Source organism: Sus scrofa, chromosome 4, assembly GCF_000003025.6.
Source record: "Sus scrofa isolate TJ Tabasco breed Duroc chromosome 4, Sscrofa11.1, whole genome shotgun sequence".
NCBI classification, from domain to species: Eukaryota; Metazoa; Chordata; class Mammalia; order Artiodactyla; family Suidae; genus Sus; species Sus scrofa.
This window is the reverse complement of record NC_010446.5, coordinates 66,893,993-66,915,111: the sequence shown is the minus strand read 5'-3', so window position 1 is coordinate 66,915,111 and position 21,119 is coordinate 66,893,993. Positions and strand designations below refer to the sequence as shown.

The window sequence follows — 21,119 nt, the reverse complement described above, 5'->3', positions numbered from 1 at the left end:
GTTTCCTCCTCATATGTATCCTAAAAAGTGTTGATATTTCTTGCACTCTACACAGCCAGTTAGTCAAAGGAAGGATGCTCTGTGGTCCACACTGTGTCATTTATAGCCCATGGATACCCCAACCTCACCAGCCTAGTGGGTTTCCAGAACTTGGTGTGAGAGAATGGAGCATGGAAACAGGAAACTGGCAGGAGGAAATCTGAGATGATGACAGTTCCAGGGGAGATGCATGTTGGGTTCCAAAACGGGTGGCAACACCAATTCTACCTGAGAGGATTTAAAAAGGATTGCTTAAGACACAGCCATTGAGTGATTAAGGAGTTTGGGGACTCTGAAGAATGCAGCTTGGAGCAGGGCCCAGCCTGTTGGTTAGAAACTTGTGATAAGAAACTTAATGGATAGTGGAGTTCCCTTCGTGGCACTGCAGAAACAAATCCGATTAGGAACCATGAGGTGTGGGTTTGATCCCTGGCCTCACTCTGTGGGTTAAGGATCTGGTATTGCCGTGAGCTGTGGTGTAGGTTGCAGGCGCGGCTCAGATCCCAAGTTGCTGTGGCTCTGGTGTAGGCCTGAAGCTGTAGCTCCAATTAGACCCCTAGCCTGGGAATCTCCATATGCCTTGGGTTCGGCCCTAAAAAGCAGAAAAAAAAAAAAAAAGAAATTTACTGGATAAGTAATGAGGTCCTACTGTACAGCACAGGGAACATCCAGTCTCTTGGAATAGACCATGATGGAAGGTAATATAAGACAAGGAATGTACATATATATGTATAACTGGGTCACTGCTGTATAGCAGAAATTGGCACACCATTGTAAATCAACTATATTTTAATTTAAAAAAAAAAGAACCTGATTTCACATCTCAGTCCACCACCTTGGAGAGAGGGAGGGGAACACTGTTATAGCACTCAGGCTGGGGCCCTTCTGGGAAGTTTAGGAGAAACTATGATCTGGTAAGACTCTGAGGTGCACAAAACCGAAGAACCCAGTCACAAGGGATGAATTCAAGCCCTGGAAGGGAGTAGGGATGGTCAGAGCTTTCTTTGAATTGCTAATAGGGATTGCTGCTCAGCTTGCAGACAGCTTTGTCTATGTTTAGAGGGAGTCTCGTGGGGTTAAGACAAGGCCAAGGACAGATGTCAGATGGCAGGACAGTTACAGAACATAGAGTTCCTTAGAGAGTTTTTGAGGATAGGAGCCTTGAGCTAATGTTGGGGAACAGCTCTCTAACTCTTTCCAGGAGCTCCTGCAGACCTTCTGGGACTGCTTGGAGATGACCTTGGCTCCAGTAACTAAAATTCTCTTGAATGGGATGTGTGTCTGATGCACCATGAGTTGGCCTTATTTCCACTTTTGGTGGATTGTGATTTCAAGCATGTCACTTAATTATCTAGGGTCTTATCTCCCCATTAATCAAATGAAGGGCAGGAAAATCTCTCAGGTAACTTGTCTCTCTAGGATTTTGTGCTACTAAATTATCATTATGTTCCTTTATGTTGACTCTAAGTAAACAAGCAATTGAAATTTATTGTTCCCAAATCGTATGACATAATGAGAAAATCATGACTTTTGACTAGTTTTGGTTTCTCTCTGGGCTCCAACCCTTAAATTGGGGGTAATGCATCAAACCTCTTCTACATACGGTTTGCTTTATTACTGGGGTCAATTAAATGAGTGAAAGGGCTTTGAACACTGTAAAATGCTATGCAGATTAGAGGTAGTATTTTAAAGCTTTGCTTTGGCCATTAGATTTTTACCCTTGAGAAATTCCCTTCCTTTGTCTAATTTATGCACCTGACTACAGAAAGGGTTATTTATGTTGCTTAAGGTTATATGGTTCCAAGCAACAGAAACTAAAAGAGAAATTAATTTAAAAGATATTGAGGAGTCCCTTCTGTGGTGCAGTGGATTGAGGATCTGGTGTTGCCACAGCTGTGGTGTATGTTGCAGCTATGGCTCCAATTTGATTCCTGGCCCAGGAACTTGCAAGTGCTGTGGGTGCGGCCATACAATAAATAAAAATAAAAGATAAGGAGTAGCTCACAGAATCAATAGAGAAGCTACGCCCTCAACCTTGAAAGGATATCTAGGTAGTTGAAGCTATTTGGCGGTCTCATCAGAGCCCTAGCTAAAATGGAAAGGCTCTAATCATTTTCTCCATCCTTCTATTACTCCATTCAAGATTCAAGATCAAGGAGCACTGGAAACAAATCTGACTAGGAACCATGAGGTTGTGGGTTCAATCCCTGGCCTCTCTCAGTGGGTTAAGGATTTGGCATTACCATGAGCTGTGATGTAGGTCGCAGAGCTTAGCTCCAATTCGACCCCTAGCCTGGGAACTCCATATGCCGCAGGTGCGGCCCTAAAAAAGCAAAACAAACAAAAGATTCAAGATCAAAATCCAAGATTCCACTGATGTTGCTTGGTTAAATTTGCTCCAGGGAGGACAGGGTTTCTTGATTGTCAAGCATTCAGTTTCCTTTTGGGGGAATTGCTGATTCTCCCTTGCAGGCAATTTTGGTAAGTCTCTTAACAGTTTGCTGAAGTATTATGGTTCCCATTCCACAGATTTTTGAAATAACTTACTCAAGTTCTTAAAACTAACCTAGGGCAGAGGTTAATTTGAAAATAGGCAACTGATTCTAAAGTTTATGTTCCTTATCATCATGTAATGTTATACTCACTCAGATAAAAATTTAGCACATTCTTTACATGAAGTTGGTTTTTCTACTTGCCCTTTAAAAGTAAGTTGATAGTAGAAATTAGGTTTTTGTCAGTATTTGCATAGTAACTGTACCCCAGAAGATCTGTAATTTAATTGCTCATATTTGAAGTTCTGCCTTTTATTAGTATAATTTATTATATCACAGTCATGTATCTTATCCAATATTCAGAGCATTCCACCAGATGTTCTACTGAAGGTAATTATAGGGCAATGATCAGTGTGCTTGGAAAGAAGTTTATTAGCTGTTTAATCAGAGTGACTGATTCATTTCTTAGAACAGAGCCATTCTCGGTCTCAATCTGTTCTTTGGTTGATAGATGGCATCGGCATGATAACTGTAATTCTTTGGAGTCCTACTGAACTGCATTGATAAGGGAGTATCAATAAACATTATGTCATTTAGTAACTCAGTCTTATGTCCTACATAGCCTTGTTGGGCACTGATCTCTCAAATCTGGAAAAAAAAAAAGATAAGAGTGGGAATTATTAGTATGTGAAGGTGTTGGAAAACATAAGATTCAAGATAATTATTGTTTTGGGGAAGCAAAAAGAAACAGAATAGAAATTTGACACCTCTTGATTACCTTTTTACACAGAGAAGTACAATGGTACAAGACCATTTAAAAATCACCTCTTGTTGGTTTTGGAATCTGTTTGCTGCTTACATTTAAGTTTGTGTTTGATGGTGTATTGACCTCAAAGTCATGTTTTCTTGTTATTTGATGAGTGTGAGTCTTCCAGAGGTTGTGGTGAGACCTGATTCCTTTTGTCTTCTCTACAAGGTGATTTGGTAGATGCAGAAAGTTGGGGGGGGGTGAAGTTTGGGATATTTTCTTAGTAAAATGAAAATGTATATTGTCAGTTTGTTTTATCTAATATGTAACAGAATTTAAGTTTTAATTTCAGTTAATAATTTGGATCTCAAAAAGAATGAACCAAATATCAAATATAGTGGGGGGAGGGACATGCATTTTATGATAAAACTATATGATAAAACAATGAATATCTCTATCTATCTATCTATCTATCTATCTATCTATCTATCTATCTATCTGTCTGTCTAACTCTCTATCTCTCTATCTCTCTATCTCTCTATCTATCTAATTTTGGCTGTCGCAGAGCCGGCTGGGGATTGAACCTGTGTCCCAGCTCTTCCAAGACACCGATCCTGTTGCACCACAGTGGAAACTCCAAAACAATGATATTCTTCATTTCACATTTAACTTTCCCAGTATTTCAACAAGAGTTTTTGAAAAAATATTCAGATGCTTCATTAATTTTCTCAAGAGACTCCTTCGATATTGAAACTATCTTCTTATGAAACACCCATCCAGTTGTCATTCTTGTCAGTTTTCTTTTCTTCCAAAGTGAATGGGTCTAGCTCTGATAGCTCTTCATCTGTCAATGCCTCGTGAATGAGTGGGGAAGTTTCAAGACCTCCTTACATCTTTCCTCTTTTCCAAGCTTAGAATTTCTCTCTGCAGTCAGTTGGTATTTTTCCGATACTGACATTGAGCACTTAGTTGACAAGATGAATAAGATGGATCCTGGTGTGAAGCAGGGGGAGCTGATAATGGGGTCAGATGATTAGCAGTTTCACGGTACAGTGATTTCTGCCTCCTCATGGATGCAAGAAAACAGTAATGAACCCTTATGCAACTTATATGAAGAAAACTTGTTGACATACAAAAAATTTACCCTTGCAAACAGTGTAGATATGGTTTAGCAATATTATTTTTATTGGGCTTATTGAGAGGAGGGGATTTGTTCTGGTATTACGGTTCTTTTTAAATCAGAATTTTAATGTTTGAAGAAACATTAGAAATTAGACTGAAGTCATAAAATAAGCACAATCATCATGTTTCTGATTGCCTTTTTGGCTATTGTCCTTTTCTGAAAGCATACTTTGGTGCCTAATGTGTGACATTCATCATGGTTCCATTAAATTCTGTGATGGTGCTTTGAAATTAAATAGTTTTTTATGTGCATTGACTGTGCAATTTGCAACTGATTCTATACCTCAAATCATAGATTCAAAAATCATTCAACTTCTTGCAGTTCCCATTGTGGCTCAGTGGTAACAAACCCACTGAGTATCCCTGAGGATGCGGGTTTGATCCCTGGCTGAGCTCAGTGGGTGTATACACATGTCACATCTTGTTTACCCTTTCATCCATTGATGGAAACCTAGGTTGTTTCCGTATCTTGGCTATTGTGTATTATGCTGCAGTGAACACAGAGGTGCCTAAATCTTTTCTGAACTAGTTTTTTTTTGTTGTTGTTGTTTTCTTGGGTTAGATACCTAGTAGTGAAATTGCTGGATCATATCGTTGATCTATTTGTACTTTTTCAAGGAATCTCCATGCTGTTTTTCATAGTGGCTACATCAGTTTACATTTCCACCAACAATGTACAAAAGTTCCTTTTTCCCCACATCCTTCCCAACACCTGTTATTTCTTACCTTTTTATTAACAATCAACCTGGCAGGTGTAAAGTGATATTTAAGCAGAGAACCCAGAGATAAACCCACACATAGCTGGTCAGTTAATCTGTGACAAAGGAGGTAGAAGTATACAGTGGGGAAAAGGACAGTCTCATCAAGTTGTGTTGGGAAAACTGAACCACTGTCTTATATGACGTATAAAAATTAACTCAAAATGGATTAAAAAAACTTGAATGTAAAACCCTAGAAGAAAACTAGGCAGTAACTCTTTGATGTGGGTCTTCGTGGTGCTTTTTTTGGACCTGATGCCAAAAGCAAGGGAAACAAAAGCAAAATAAACAAATGGGAGTTGTCAAAATAAAAAAGCTTCTTCACAGTGAAGGGAACTATCAACAAAAAGCAGAGGCAACCTCGTGCATGGGAGAAGATATTTGCAAATTATATACTCTATAAGGGTTTAATATCCAAAATATATGAAGAACTAATACAACTCAAAGACAACAACAACAAATTTGATTGAAAATGGGCAGAGGATCTGAATAGCCATTTCCCCAAAGAAGACACACAAATAGCCAACAGACACTTGAAAAGATGCTCGTTCATCATTAGTGAAATGCAAATCAAAACCACATGAGCTGTCACCTCATTTTAGATATTTTTTTTAAGGAATTGCTAAAAGACAGCAGGACTTTAAGTCCTATGGGTAAAAACATTGTTTTAAAAAATCTTCATTAAATACATATAGGTATATATATTCCATTATATATGATGGCTTGAGGGCAGTTAAAATTTAACAATTTACATAAAGCTCTCTTCTTTCTTAAGAGTAGTTCTTTCACACTTTATGAAATATTGGTTTAGGATTCTGTGATTTATCACCACACTGTTTCAGCAGCTTATTTTCGTGAGCAGTATTTTTTTCATGGTCAAATTTTTTTCAGGGTACCTAAATCTGCTGCCTCAGACATTTACAAAGTGACCCAGGAAAGTCTACATAGCTAATTTTACTCTTTTTTTGTTGTTGTTTTGTTTTGTTTGCTTTCTAGGGCCGTACCTGCAGCATGTGGAAGTTCTCTGGCTAGGGGTTGCATCAGAGCTCCAGCTGCCGGCCTATACCACAGCCACAGCAACTTGGGATCCAAGCTGTGTCAGTGACCTACACCACAGCTCACCACAACCCTGGATACTTAACCCACTGAGTGAGACCAGGGATCAAACCCTCATCCTCGTGTTTACTGAGCCACAATAAGAACTTCCAACATTTAATTAAATAAATTTATGTATTTAATTAATTCAATAAAGAATTTAATTTAATTTAATAAATATTAAACAAAATTAGCTATAGACTGGCTAACTTGCTGGAGATTTATACTAGGAGAAAATGTTTAACACATGGCCTGCCATATTGTAGAAATGTTACAAACCTGACTTGAGTATTTGTCTAGATCAAAGTGTTTATTATATATGTTTGCTTAATGACTAAATATGTATTTGCAAAGAACAGATATCTAGATTTTAAAATTAGCATCGATTTTCAAAATGAAGATAAAATACTAGTCAGATAAAATAACATTTACAGATTTAAATGAATATTCAGTGGTGATGAAATCTACTGTAGGCATCGCTATGACCTGTAACGAGTGATAAAGACCCCGTCTGTCCTGGGCACTGGGACTGCCTGGCAGGGACCTTTGCTCGCCTTCATCTCTGTGTTGGCAGGGTTGCTGTAATGCACACTTGAGCATCTGAGCTCAGGCTTCCAAAGCCTCGTTGCTTCAGGTGTTGGCAGGATAGCCCCATGCTTCAGAAACTACTGGAATGGTCTGGAACTTACCTCAGATGTACTCAGTTTTCATCTCTGAGGATAGTGCCAGGAAACCTGAAAGTTTTAACCATTTCTTCAGATGTGTCTTCCGAACTCTGGAATATGAGAACTGCTGTCCTGGAGGTTTTGCTCTCGTCCGATGACGTGCCTGGCTTGGTTTATTGCTTCCACACCTTTTGTTTTCTAGCTCATTTGTCTAACATCCTCATTTTGACAGACTCTAGGGCTCTTGACTGTTTCCTAGCAATCTGATGCTTGCGGCTATACTTTATTTCAGTTTTGCAGCTTGGCTTCTTTATCTATCCCTAACCACAGAGACTCTCCTGCTGTTTCTAGATAAGTGTAAAACAAATTACTCATAATTTTCAAAACATCATAAACTTCATTCATTGCAAAGATAAAGCCATGAGTTTTTTTTTTTTTCCCTGCTTTGGAGAAAGGTAGATTATATTATGTGAGGGGGAAATATGACAGAGCATTAGGTAAAAACAGACATTTATTAAGTGTCTACTTACAGATAGGATGAATTTTGAAGTGAGAGGCATATTACGATGACATAGGACATTGTATATGCACTTGGCCAAATTTTCTTCAATATTTGTAATACTGTGTATATCTCTGTTTCAAAAATTTTAATGACTTTTAGCCTTCGTGGTCATGGAAATAATGCACAGATTAAATCATGGTAAATCAAAGGCACAGTGGATGTTCTCTTTTTTTTTTCTAAATGACAACACTTTATTGCAGCATCGGCAAAGGTCAGATTCCTGAAGCTGGTGAAGATTGGGCAGCATTTCCGTGTGAAATGTTACAACTTCACAAGTTTTGTTTCTTATTTAGTTCTACAGGCAGAAACTGAAAGGAAAAAAATGCAAAATAGCTAGAAAAAAAGATGTACTCAAGTTGTAGCATACAGATGTGCTCTTCAACTGAATTTACTACGCCTATTGGAAAGCAAATGAAAGACAACTATCCTAAGAAATTAACAGATTGCCAGAAACAGACTAAGAACCCTCATTTATATTTTTTTTGGGGGGGGGGACAAAACAAAAACAAAAGCAAAATAAAAGCTCTACTGTTTCCAGACTTCGTTTAGAGACAGAGGCTGTAAACCCATGAAGGTCAACAAAATCTCCAGGCCCCCTTCTCCCTGTCCTTCGTCCATCTTCTGTGACATCTGCCTGGCATGCTGTTTGTTTTCAATGATACTTACAATGGGCTCGACTCTCCCTGTTGTTAGGCTGGTGTAAGACTCCCCTCAGCCCTCTGGGTTTGTGCTTGTGTACTAAACGTCTTCCCATTTCCTCTGATCCTAACAGGCAATGTTCTTCTCATCTAAAAGCTAAATGTTCTTTTAGAATGAAACAGAATTCCTTTAAGTACATAAACATTTCCCTAGGAATTATTTAAATTATTCATGAAGACATGAAGATAGTAGATTACCATGGTAGAAAATAGTGAAGGTGATATGGTACTAATTCATGAAGCCTGCTGTTGAATCTTAAAGACACATCACCTCAATAGCAGACACATCTCTAAAGAATTTAGTGAAATGTGTGGTATGTGTATGTTGTAGGATACAATTTGTGTATTGTGGTGGTAGGTATATATATTATATACATATATAGGTATATACTGTATATATAAGTATGTACTTCAGAGTATATCAATACTTTGAAGCAAAACCATGAATTCTAGAAACTATAGATGGTTCGGCTTGATGTTCTAAGCCCATCAAATTTCATGAGTTGATAATTAAGCAGATACTTTGGGTTGCTTATGAAAAGAAGTGTTGACCTGAAAGAGGTCAGTTTGACTTATTCTGATTTTTGATCGGGGTCTAGGAACTGATGGGAACTTAAGGTCAAGTCTTCAATGTAATATATCTGTATATTCGTGAGAGGTTTGAGAGCTTGCTGTGATATCAATATGGATTAAACACATCAAAAAGTCAAATTTTTCTGACTTACTTCACTCAGTATGAGAGTCTCTAGTTCCATCCATGTTGCTGCAAATGGCATTATTTTGTTCTTTTTATGGCTGAGTAGTATTCCATTGTGAAAGAGAAAGACAAATATATGATATCACTTGTATCTGGATTCTAATATATGGCACAAATGAACCTTTCCACAGAAAAGAAAATCATGGACTTGGAGAATAGACTTGTGGTTGCCAAGGGGAAGGGGGAGGGAGTGGGATGGATTGGGAGCTTGGAGTTAATAGATGCAGACTATTGCCTTTGGAACGGATAGGCAATGAGATCCTTCTGTGTAGCAATGGGAATTGTGTCTGGTCACTTATGATGGAGCATGATAATGTGAGAAAAAAGAATGTATACTTGTATGTGTAACTGGGAGACAATGCTGTACAGTGCAAAATTGACAGAACACTGTAGACCAGCTATAATGGAAAAAAATAAAAATCATTATACCAAAACTTTTTTTTAAAAAGTGTAAAAACGAAAAAAGTCAAACTTTTCAAGCATAGGATAGAGGAAAAAGACCTAGGGGCACTTTGACTGTAGGGACGATTGTAGGATGGGGTTTCCATAAATATGCTAATACGTATTTATGGAATATGCTAAATTCCATATGCTAATTCCATAGCATAAATTCTTATGCTAAATTAATATCTGTGTATTGTAGGAGACTGAGAAATAATAGTATCACTATATTCTTCATTTGCCAGCCTCACTCAGATGGTCGTATTCACTTCTGGAGGTGTTACATGTTAAGGGAGACACTGACAAGGTGGAGAACCTCCAGAGGATATTTACTAGAATCCTCCGGGTTTCTGAAATCAAGCCATGTGGTCAAAAGGCAGTGGTGCTAACAGAGCATGGAGGGCAGAAGGGAAGCGTGTCAGCTATGTTCAGATATTGGTGGGCCCATCATGATGAAGAGGGTATCCTCACACTCAGAGGAGGAAAAATGGGGTCATTGAGTGGAAATGGTCATAGATTTTGGCTCTACAATAGGAAAAATTTTTCTAATAATTAGGCTTTCTAAATAAAGAAATGGACTCTTTTATGGGGGCATGAACTTAATTTTGCTAGAAGTATCCAAGAACAGGCTGGAAGGCCATTTTTGTCAAGCAGGAATCAGTGTTCTCTGCAGCTACCAATGTGTTTATCCTAAACAACTTGAGAGTAACAGAGATAACATTGTCTTCAGTGAGTTAAACCCTAAAATAAGCCTAGAGGAGAACATAGCAGAGATCAGAAATAAATGAAGCGGAGTTCCCGTTGTGGTGCAGTGGTTAACGAATCCAACTAGGAACCATGAGGTGGCAGGTTCGATCTCTGCCATTGCTCAGTGGGTTAACGATCCGGCCGTGCGCTGTGGTGTAGGTTGCAGATGTGGCTCGGATCCTGCGTTGCTGTGGCTCTGGTGTAGGCCGGTGGCTACAGCTCCGATTGGACCCCTAGCCTGGTAACCTCCATATGCCGTGGAAGCAGCCCTGGAAAAGGCAAAAAGACCAAAAAAAAAAAAAAAAAAAAAAAAGAAAAGAAAGAAAGAAAGAAAGAAATGAAGCAACTTTGCAGAAGCGGGATGCTAGTAATGATAATTGCACGAGCCTTTACTGAGTCCTTCCTATGCATTAGGCATTGTGCTGGGAGTCTTGCATATATTGTTCTTTTTAATTCTCACTCTGACTGTATACCTAAGCATGATATCCCTTTTCCACAGTGGTTTGAAGGTAGAACATAGCTACAGAATCAAAGGAGCCAATTAGAAATTTGACTCATTGGTATTGAAAGTAGAGAAAAGAGAGAGAGTGAGAAAGATCTAGGAAAGAGAGACACACAAGAGACAGGTGAACCTTGGACAGTCTTTCCGGGTGGTAGAGTTTCTGAGCCCTGTGTTTACAAACTCCCCTTAAATCCAACTCCCCAGATTCTTTCTGATTAGATTTGGCTTTCCAAATAGTTTAAGTTTACAGAGGGAGATTGTGTTGGCCCTACTCACGGGACCATTCAGCGTGTGTCCTATCATCAAGAATAGTATATCCACATTGGCCCCATGAGTTCTTCAGGGCTTGGACAATATCTCCCTGGAGGCTGTGTAAGAGGATGGAATAAATGGCCTCTAGCCATTATAGTTAGCTCAAATTCATTACATTCTTTTTATATTTATTAACAGAGATCATAACCACCAGCAAGCCAGGACACGTATTGTTAGTACTTTTAGGAATACATCTATAAATAAATACCTACATATTTAATTTGGGGAACTTATTTGGAAGACTGGTTAATATATATATTAAGATAATATTTGCAGGAACTCTTTTATAATATAACAAATTATCTACCTGCCTTAGGGTCTATGGGCGGTTGTATGAAATAGTCTAAGGGAAAGTATTCTGTAACTTTTGTGAAATTACTACTAGTAAAGCCACTTTTCATAATGATGTGTAGGTCCCTGGTGTAAGAATCAATGTGTGGTTTCCTCTTTTCCTTTTTTTGCTTTTTAGGGCCATACCTATGGCATATAGAGGTTCCAGGCTTGGGGTCAAATAGGAGTTGTAGCCACTGGCCGACAGCACAGCCACAGCAATGCCAGATCTGAGCCGCATCTTCGAACTACAACACAGCTCACAGCAACGCCAGATCCTTAACCCACTGAGAGAGGCCAGGGGTCGAACCTGCAACCTCATGGTTCCTAGTCGGATTTGTTTCCGCTGCACCACTACGGGAACTCCCTCTTTTACATTTTTAATACTGTTCTATCTTAATTTTTTTCTAAAGGAGGGATTGTATTCACCACAGATTAGAAACCATTGCTACTGCAAATGGGGTTTATATTTATATTTGATGTCAGTTTTTGCTTGTCACATGACAAAGTTTATGAAGTTGCATAAATGTTTGACAGACCTCCATTTCTGTGATGAAAGGAAGGAAGAGAGGGAAATATCTAAAATTTTAAATGTGTTTGTGGTATAGATACTCATTAACACAGTAACATTGTCTTAATTAACTTTGCTTTGGGGAAGTTTCTTACTGTAATTATACAGGTTATATCATTTTAACTTAAATTTTTGTAATTGATCAGAAAATTATATTCATTATTATTGTGGAACCACAAAATTAAAATTAACGTTCTGAGTCTTAAATATAAAAAGTTTAAGCAATAAGTTTAAAAAGAATCGGAAGTTTGCCTCCTGATTTAAAGAGACCAGACATATTTGGAACTATTCTTGTTGCACACATTTAACGGAGCTCTGCTGAAAATGTCCTAACTTCCTTTTTTTGGGGGGGGGTTCCTATTCAGTGACTCAGTGCATTGGTCGTGCTAATTTATGTTGTAGAGACAAACGGGCAACAACAACATTATTAATGGTTCAAAAAAATCTGCTGTGTATGTTCTGCTCAGTGTGCAGTTTTCCTTAGTTAATGACCCAGGGGCCCAGACTTGTCCCTCCTGTGGCTCCTCTCAGCTTCCAGTGGTTAGCGCCTGTGTTAAGAATCAGATTTGTCACTAATCATATGACCTTTGATGACACTCAGTAAAGGTTTATTTAATGAATGAGTCTGCCAATGCCGCTTGTAATAACTGTGGTGAAAAGTTCTATGGATGGTCGCTCTCTTTAAATAGATTTTTTCTTTTATTTCTTCTTTTTCTCTTGCTCTCCCTGCTAGAAGTGGATACAGTGGGCTCTCCGTATTAGGGGTTCTGCCTTTGCAAATTCAGCCAACTTCAGATTGAACATACTCATTCGGGTTCAGCAAAAATTCCAGAAACTTAAAAAAAAAAAAAAAAAAAAAACAGAACTTGCACCAGCAATTATTAGATAGCATTTACATTGTATTTATGACTATTTATGTAGCGTTTACGTTGTATGGGGTATGAGAAGCAATCTTGAAAGTATTTAAAAATATACGGAGGATGGACATAGGTTATATGCAAATACTACGCCTGTGATTTTATTTAAGCCCCTCGAACATCCTCAGAGTTTGAGGGGTCTTGGAAGCAATCTCCCATGGATATGGAGAAATGACTGTACACAAATTGATACCTGCTAAAAATTTAGACAATTTCATGTGCTTTGCCATCTATTCATGGAGCTCTTTTCCAAGACGAGGGAAAGAGAGGAGGAAGAGGAAAGGGATATTAGGGGCATTAATATTGAGTTAGTCTGAAGTCATCTCCTTTTTAGAGAACAGAGATAACATGTGTCATGTATACCATGCATGCTTACATATATAAAATAGCTAAAAGGAGACACAGCATCTCTTAAGAGTAGCTGTGTTTACCGTTACCCACCAGGAGGAGACTGGGAGGGAAGAGGACCTATGTTCAGTGTGTACATATTTACACTGTTTGAACTTTATCCTGTTCATATAGTGCATCTTAAAATAAAGACAGATTACTTTTTTTTTTTTTTTTTTTTTTTTTTTTGCTTTTTTAGGGCTACACGTGTGGCCCATGGGAGTTCCCAGGCAAGGGGTCGAATCAGAACTGCAGCTGTTGGCCAGTGCCACAGCCACAGCAATGTGCAATCTGAGCTGCATCTGTGACCTGCACCACACCTCATGGCAACACCGGATCCCTGACTCACTGAGCAAAGCCAGGGATCAAACCCACATCCTCATGGATACTAGTCAGGCTCATTATCATTGAGCCACGATGGGAACTCCATAAAGATAGAGTCCTATTAAGGAGAAAAAAGAATTATACACAGAGGTTTCTATTAAGTGATCTGACATTATTTTCTCCACTTTTTCCTAACTTAGGGGTCCAACATTACTGATACCTGTACAGAAATGCTAATGTGTGGAGTCTTATTGAAAATTTCTTCTGGAAATATTCAAGAACGGGTGTTTTTTCTTTTTGATAATCTTTTGGTGTATTGCAAAAGAAAACACAGGTAAGAATATAAACAGGTAATCCTTTAGAAATCGCTTATCTGTCTTAAGGTTCAGTCTTTCCTCTGTGCTCCTAGGAACTCATGACCTCACCAGTAAATTTCCAAATACTCTCAGTCTCTTCTCCTTTGTCTTGAGGAAAGGGGAGCAAGTTAGGTTTAGAGCCAAAGGATAATTAAATTGTCTAGCTCTTTTTTTTTTTTTCAGTTTTTATGGCCATATCTGTGGCATATGGAGGTTCCCAGGCCAGGGATCAAATCGGAGCTGCAGCTGCTGGTCTGCGCCATGGTCATGGGGATGTCAGATCAGAGCTGCATCTGCAACCTACACTGCAGCATGTGGCAATGCTGGATCCTTAGCCCACTGAGTGAGGTCAGGGATCAAACCTGCAACCTCACAGAGATGACATCAGGTCCTTATCCCACTGAGCCACATTGGGAACTCCCTTGTCCCTCTATCTTTTTCTTTTTGTTTGTTTTTGTTTTATTTTGTTTTTTGGTTTTTTTAGGGCTGCACCCATGGAATATGGAGGTTCCCAGGCTAGGGGTCCGATCAGAGCTGTAGCCGCCGGCCTATGGCACAGCCATATTAATGTGGGATCTGAGCCTCGTCTGGGACCTTCACCGCAGCTCACAACAACACTGGATCCTTAACCCACATCTTTATAGATACTAGCCGAGTTTGTTAACCACTGAGCCACAATGGGAACTCCTGTCTCTCTATGTTAATGAGCTTACAAAAATTCTCTTTTACCACCTGTGAATATGAACCTGTTTATTTCATGTAACATGCTCTTCTAAATTCTTTGTGTTTGGTAGCAAGATTGGGATGAATAGAAATCTTTAGGAAGATCTCAAAGAGATCTTATTAATTATTAATTTTGTTGTTAACTTGTGAATTTTACCAGGATGAGACTCTTTAAAAAAAGCTATGATGTGATTCAAGTTGTTTAGGTGCAGTTATTTTTTCCTCCAATTTTAGTGAGGTACAATTGACAAATGCAATTGTAAGCTATTTAAAGTGTAGAGTGTGATGATTTGATATGTGTATACATTATGAAACAATTCCCCCATCAAGTTAGTTAACATATCCATCTAGCTGCGGCATCTCATTAAAGGCATCTCATCAAATATGAGAATGAGCTCTTTTTTTCCACTAGAGTTGGTCTCAGCCTTACATACACGTTTTCCCTCAAGACCAAAGCGTTTGCAAAATGAACAGTGTACAAATGATGTTAGCATTCATAGTCTCCTTGCTGTAATTGTTAAGTAAATTAAAGAACAGGGAAAATTTTACAAAATTAAAATTCTGCTGTTTAACAAATAGCCTTAATGTATGTATAACGCAGACCAAATACTCAGTGATTGAAAATGGAAATCACTGAGTAAATCTATGTGTCCATTCCCTTCCTGAATTGGGGTACTGTGGATATACTCTCTTTTTCATTCAGTTTCAAATACTCCATCTCCATTGCCATATGCTTTCTAAGATCTAAAGATCCTTTAGAAAATATGGATAGACTGAACCTTTTCTAAACTTCCATAATTTTGTAATTACAGGGACCAGGGACCTGGTGAGTTTAATTTTACAGTTACATTCTTTAAAGAGCAGAGTGCTGGGGTGGGCACCCCCACCTCTGGATATTTTTGATGCTATTCACCTTCGGAGAAACCAGTTTAAAAACATTTGTTGTCTGGTATTAGATACATTTAACATGATATTGCTTAGTTTGGCTTATTTATGATAGGAACATGGGGTATTTAGTTTTCTGCAATTTACTTTTTGTATACAATAGGGTTTCCAAACTATATACCCCCTGTAGCAATAATTTATTCATTTTAATTGCTGCATGAGATTTCATTGGTTGAATATATCATAATATAATGATTCACTGTCCTATCAGTGGACTTTAGGGTTGTTTCCAGTTTTTCTGATATTGCGAACATCACTCTACATGTATCCTGCTGACCATTAAAATTCATAAGGAGGGAAGTCACTGAATAAAGTTATGCAAATACTCATCACTACAATATAGAGCAAAATGATTTTGAAACCAAAGATTTTTCAATCTTTATACTTCCATAGGGTCATTTTCTGAAGACATCAAAGATCTTTTGAGCTAAGTATTACATTTTTTATCACATACTGGAATTTCATTTTGAATATGAATATCTGCAGGTCAAGAGCAATATAAAAAAAAAACTAAAAACCTGTACAGAGTTCACAGCAAGATCACAAAGAAAATTAATGCTGTGGAAATAGGGCCCAAAGATATATTCTGTGTATGTATGTGTGTACACATATATGTACATGTGTATGCATATATATATGTATGCTGTAATTATTTGCCTATGGCTAAAACTGTTAATGAGGATATTAAGGTTTTAAAAATGTGATTGATTTTAAGTACGTTGTACCCACTTATAAGAAATTCTTTTTTGCAAGATATCATGATACTGTTTTCCCCCGAGAGACCATGCACTTGCCTGCATGTTAGTCTGCTCTGCATTCTTCTCTTTATTTGGTCTCCGGCGATGCCAGCTTTATAGCTACCTAGCCTGAATCCATAATTTAAAGCATTTGTTTAGGCTTTGTCCAAAGGACATTTAGAGGTCACTTTCAGAAGGAACGTGGGTGTGCAGAATGGTGATGGCCTGGGGCTGGCAGACCCTCAGTCAGAGTAATTCATCAGTTTAGTTTTCTTTAATAGTGATGAAGGGTTATGAAATTTTGATGAGTGTTGAGAACACATCAGGTGGAATATGTTCTCTTTTCTAAAGATACCTGGGACGTGGTCATATCTTGAGACCACCTCCCTAGGCCGCCCCTTCGGCTCCAGGGCAGGTGTTCAACTGCAAAGGAAAAGGAGCACTACATTCAGTCCACTTGATATCTTAACTTTTGCTTGATGTGTCCATATAACACATACATTAATAATTACTTCAGTGTATTCAGTTCTTAGTAGGTTTTTGTCAGCGAGTCAAACTGAATAGTTCAGGTCCACTCTAGTCTGCTGAATGACTAGGTATGACAATCTTCTTGAATTATTTATTAGAATCTTTCCTCTTTAATTTACTAAACATAACCCAGTTTTAAAAACAATCTCCCTTGAATGTTCAATGATCTAAGTATAAATATATATAACTGCCTAATTCATTATTATAAATGTTTATCTATAAACCGGGATTTTTTTACTTTGTGTTGCATAGTTTTTAAGATTAAAGGCCAATACTAGTCATACTATACACAAACCTTGGAAATGTTTTGGACAATTTTAAAAATAAATAAGATCTTTATGAAGGATTATAAATGTATTGAGAGACTTATTCATCAAGTATACACATATCATAAAAACAGTATAGGAAACTATTTTAAAGCTGGATGCTTAATAAGCCCTAGCGCAGGCAAATTTCTTTGAAGAAAAATCTTAGCTACTAACTGAATTTTTACTAAGGATTGAAAAAAATGGGAATTGCCAGCTGGTTACTGAAAAATGAGAAAGGAAGGTGAAGGAAATCAAATGAAGTTTTAAATAACCAACTTTCAGTGTCTGTCAGAGTTTAAGTGGGCATCTTTGATATCATACATTGAGCAAAAACACATATGCACACTTCTATCTGTATTTTGCCCTTAGCCCAGAGCTTCAGTTTATTTAAAAAACTGACACATAAGCCATACCTCGTAAAGCCACATGCACGGTCATGAATGTGAAGACACAAGTAAAAAACATTAAGAGCCTAACATTTGATACTATTGACTGAATTGGTATCTCTTTCAAAGAGTAGCTTTAATTATTTTTGCTTTAACCTTGTTTTGCACTGAGTTTAGTAACAAAGTTTTTGTGATTTCATTCTGTTCTAAGACGGTTGAAGAACAGCAAGGCATCCACTGATGGACATCGGTACCTTTTTCGCGGCCGGATCAATACAGAGGTGATGGAAGTGGAGAATGTGGATGACGGCACAGGTACGTGATGGGCAGATTTAAGATGGGATGACAATAATCGACTCCCTTGTAAGACAGACTTTTCACTTGAATAATTCATCTGCAGTGAATCTGAGCTTAGAAATACTTTGTTAGGTAGGGCAGTCGAAGGAAAAAGGCAAAAGAAGGGATAGGAGGGCTCTTAAAATGCAAAATGATATTCAGCTGAAACATGTTAAACACTAGCGTTAAACACAGAGATACAGGAGTTCCCGTCATGGCTCAGCGGAAAGGAATCTGACTAGTATCCATGAGGACACAGGTTCGATCCCTGGTCTCGCTCAGTGGGTTAAGGATCTGGCGTTGCTGTGAGCTGTGATGTGAGTTGTGGTGTAGGTTGCAGATGCAGCTGAGATCTGGAGTTGCTGTGGCTGTGATGTAGGCCAGCAGCTACAGCTCCAATTTGACCCCTAGCCTGGGAACCTCCATATGCCGCAGGTGCAGCCCTAAAAAGACAAAAAAAAAAAAAAAAAAGGAACAAAGAAAAAAGACCAACAAAACAAAACAAAAAACAGAGATACAGAGAGTTCCCTGTTGCCTAGCATTTAAGGATCAATGTTGTCACTGCTGTGGCATGGGTCACTGCTGTGGCATAGTTTGATCCCTGACCTGGGAATTCTGCATGCCACAGGCATGGCCAAAAAGACTCAAAAACAAAACAAAACAAAAAACCCACAGAGATTCAAAAATAGCTGGAAGTGTCATAAAGTAGTAGGAATGTACATAATGTATATATTAGTTTGATCATGATGCTCTAAGAAATATCCAGCTTGAGCTATCACAGGAAAGTATAAATCCTCCTAGAATTAATTTACACAGCAAAGCCTTGGAAATCCATTCAAAACATAGTATCAGATCATTTGTATTCTCTCTTAGCAAATAGTTTATTTGTGTGGTTAGACAGAGGGCAAGAATGTTTGACCTCTAGAAAATGTGGTCTGTAATGTAGCGTTGAACAAACCATAGATTGCAATACAGTAGTCAAATCTGAATTGGATAAGATGGAAATTCTTTGTTCTTAAGGTGTTGTTTAAAAATGAATAGATTTTTTAAGCTAGTTAAGCTGTCATTTTAATTATAAGTTTTTGAAACCATTTTAAGGTACTGAACACATTGTTTTTATAAAAATAAATTTGGCTTGTTAAAAAAATTGAAGTTGCAGAAAAATAGATGAAAAATGGAAGATAATCTCATCAGGCAAAGACAAATAAATGAGAAAAAAATTTTTAAATTTCTTCAATTTTTTCATTTGGTGCATGGATTATGGCACAAATGAACCCATCTGTAGACCAGAAACAGACTCACAGACATAGAGGACAGACTTGTGGTTGCCAAGGGGGACAGGGGAGGAAGTGGGATGGTTAGGGAGTTTGGGGTTGGTAGATGCAAACTATTGCATTTAGAATGGATAAGCAATGAGGTCCTACTGTATAGCACTGGGAACTATACCCAGTTTCTTGGGATAGACCATGATGGAAGATAATATGAAGAAAATTATATATATATATATGTATGACTGGGTCACTATAGTGTATAGCAGAAATTGGCATAACACTAAATCAACTATACTCTAAAAAAATACTGAAAACATGAACTTTATAATTTCGTATCCTTTTTCATTTAAACAAAAACATAATCATAGTGATCTTTATGTCTTATTACCAAATTAACGTGGTTTTTATTGCTGCCTAAGAGTCAGTTGAACAGATAACCCATAGTTAACAATTAGTATTGTCGCTTAAGCTGGATTTGATACATTCTTAATTAAAAAGTAGCATAACGTTAAGTGTGGAAAGAGTACTGAGAATATAATAGTTCCTTTCTGATGTTCTAAAATTTTCAGTGTAATCAATGTAATGCTGTGTTTTGGGGAATTTAAAAAGGTCAATAGAGGAGCTACTTTTTAGTTTTATTTTATGTATGTATGTATGTATGTATGTATTTATTTATCTTTTTGCCTTTTCCAGGGCTGCTCCGCCGGCATATGGAGTTCCCAGGCTAGGGGTCTAATCAGAGCTGTAGCTGCCAGCCTAGGCCAGAGCCACAGCAACGCGGAATCCAAGCTGTGTCTGCAACCTACACCACAGCTCACGGCAACGCCGGATCCTTAACCCACTGAGCAAGGCCAGGGATTGAACCCGCAACCTCATCGTTCCTAGTCGTATTCATTAACTGCTGAGCCATGACAGGAACTCCTTTAGAGTTTTAAAAGGGCACATTAGAAAACTTTTTCCCCCATAAATAATGTCACATGCTATTTTGGATGCCAGAAATTTCTTTTATTATTTGACAAAATAAAACATTTATTCTAAAAAAATAACTTTCTCAACATTAGATATTTATAATGTGAGTATATAGTAGTTTAAATAATTTCTCTTAAAAATTTATACATCCCATTGTTGGTCACCAGAATGTGGGTTAAATACATTATTTAGACATCAGTTTCTTGATGTTTTGACAATTTATTCTGTCAATTTCTTTCCTTTTCTAGCCTAACTGTATAATACTTGGCTATGGTTCATTCATTAAAATGCAAGTTCTTGAAAGGATACCAGTATATCCTCTGAGATTTGTCATTAGTTATATTAGTTTTGGGAAAATCCCATCTCATTATTATATAAAACTTGGCAGAATTTAGAGTAAGGAATTTGAAACTGTATAACTTCAAAGTAATTAGTGATTTGTTCAGGGTTACCCCTGGGATTTTTCTCTTTTTTGGAAAAATCAGTGACTAGAGACTGTAGAACTTGGATATCCCACACTTAATGAATAACATTTTAATTCTATTCCTTTTTGATACTTCCTGTAAAGTTAATATTTTAGATCCATCAAAATTTACAGATTTCCATGTTTGCTGCCAATTAATAGATTATGTATTCTTTCATTCAAAAAATATTTCTAAATTCTTATTAAGGGAAAGCGCATTTGGATTTTTCTATGATCTTAATGAGGGTGTTTTTAATCGATATTTAATTCTTATCTTGTAAAATCAAGACATTGAGATATGACTATGATTAAAATTATGAACGTGTTTATATATCACTTTTTTGAAATACACAAGATAAATTGCTTGTTTTATATAACATTGATAACTTAGTAACTATTATTTTGTTACAAAATATACTGCATTTTGAGGCATATGCATATGCATATATCTATACAATGTTTTTCATATGTTTTAAATTATTTATAATTTATAATTTTTAAAATTGGCTTAGAAAGCAGGTAGCACATAACTTTTAAAAAGGAACATTATCTTTTCATTGTAAATTATTA

At 37.4% G+C, this 21,119-nt stretch overlaps 1 protein-coding gene across 2 annotated transcripts in view; it reads left to right on the top strand.

The window, feature by feature from the left end:
• PREX2 (phosphatidylinositol-3,4,5-trisphosphate dependent Rac exchange factor 2) overlaps positions 1–21,119 on the top strand; it is a 283,847-nt gene that overhangs the window by 81,147 nt on the left and 181,581 nt on the right. For both annotated transcript variants that reach the window (XM_021089269.1, XM_013996689.2), the window contains exons 7-8: positions 13,728–13,861; positions 17,722–17,825. In XM_021089269.1, coding sequence (XP_020944928.1) covers positions 13,728–13,861; positions 17,722–17,825 — 238 coding nt within the window. The remainder of the gene's footprint in view (positions 1–13,727; positions 13,862–17,721; positions 17,826–21,119) is intronic.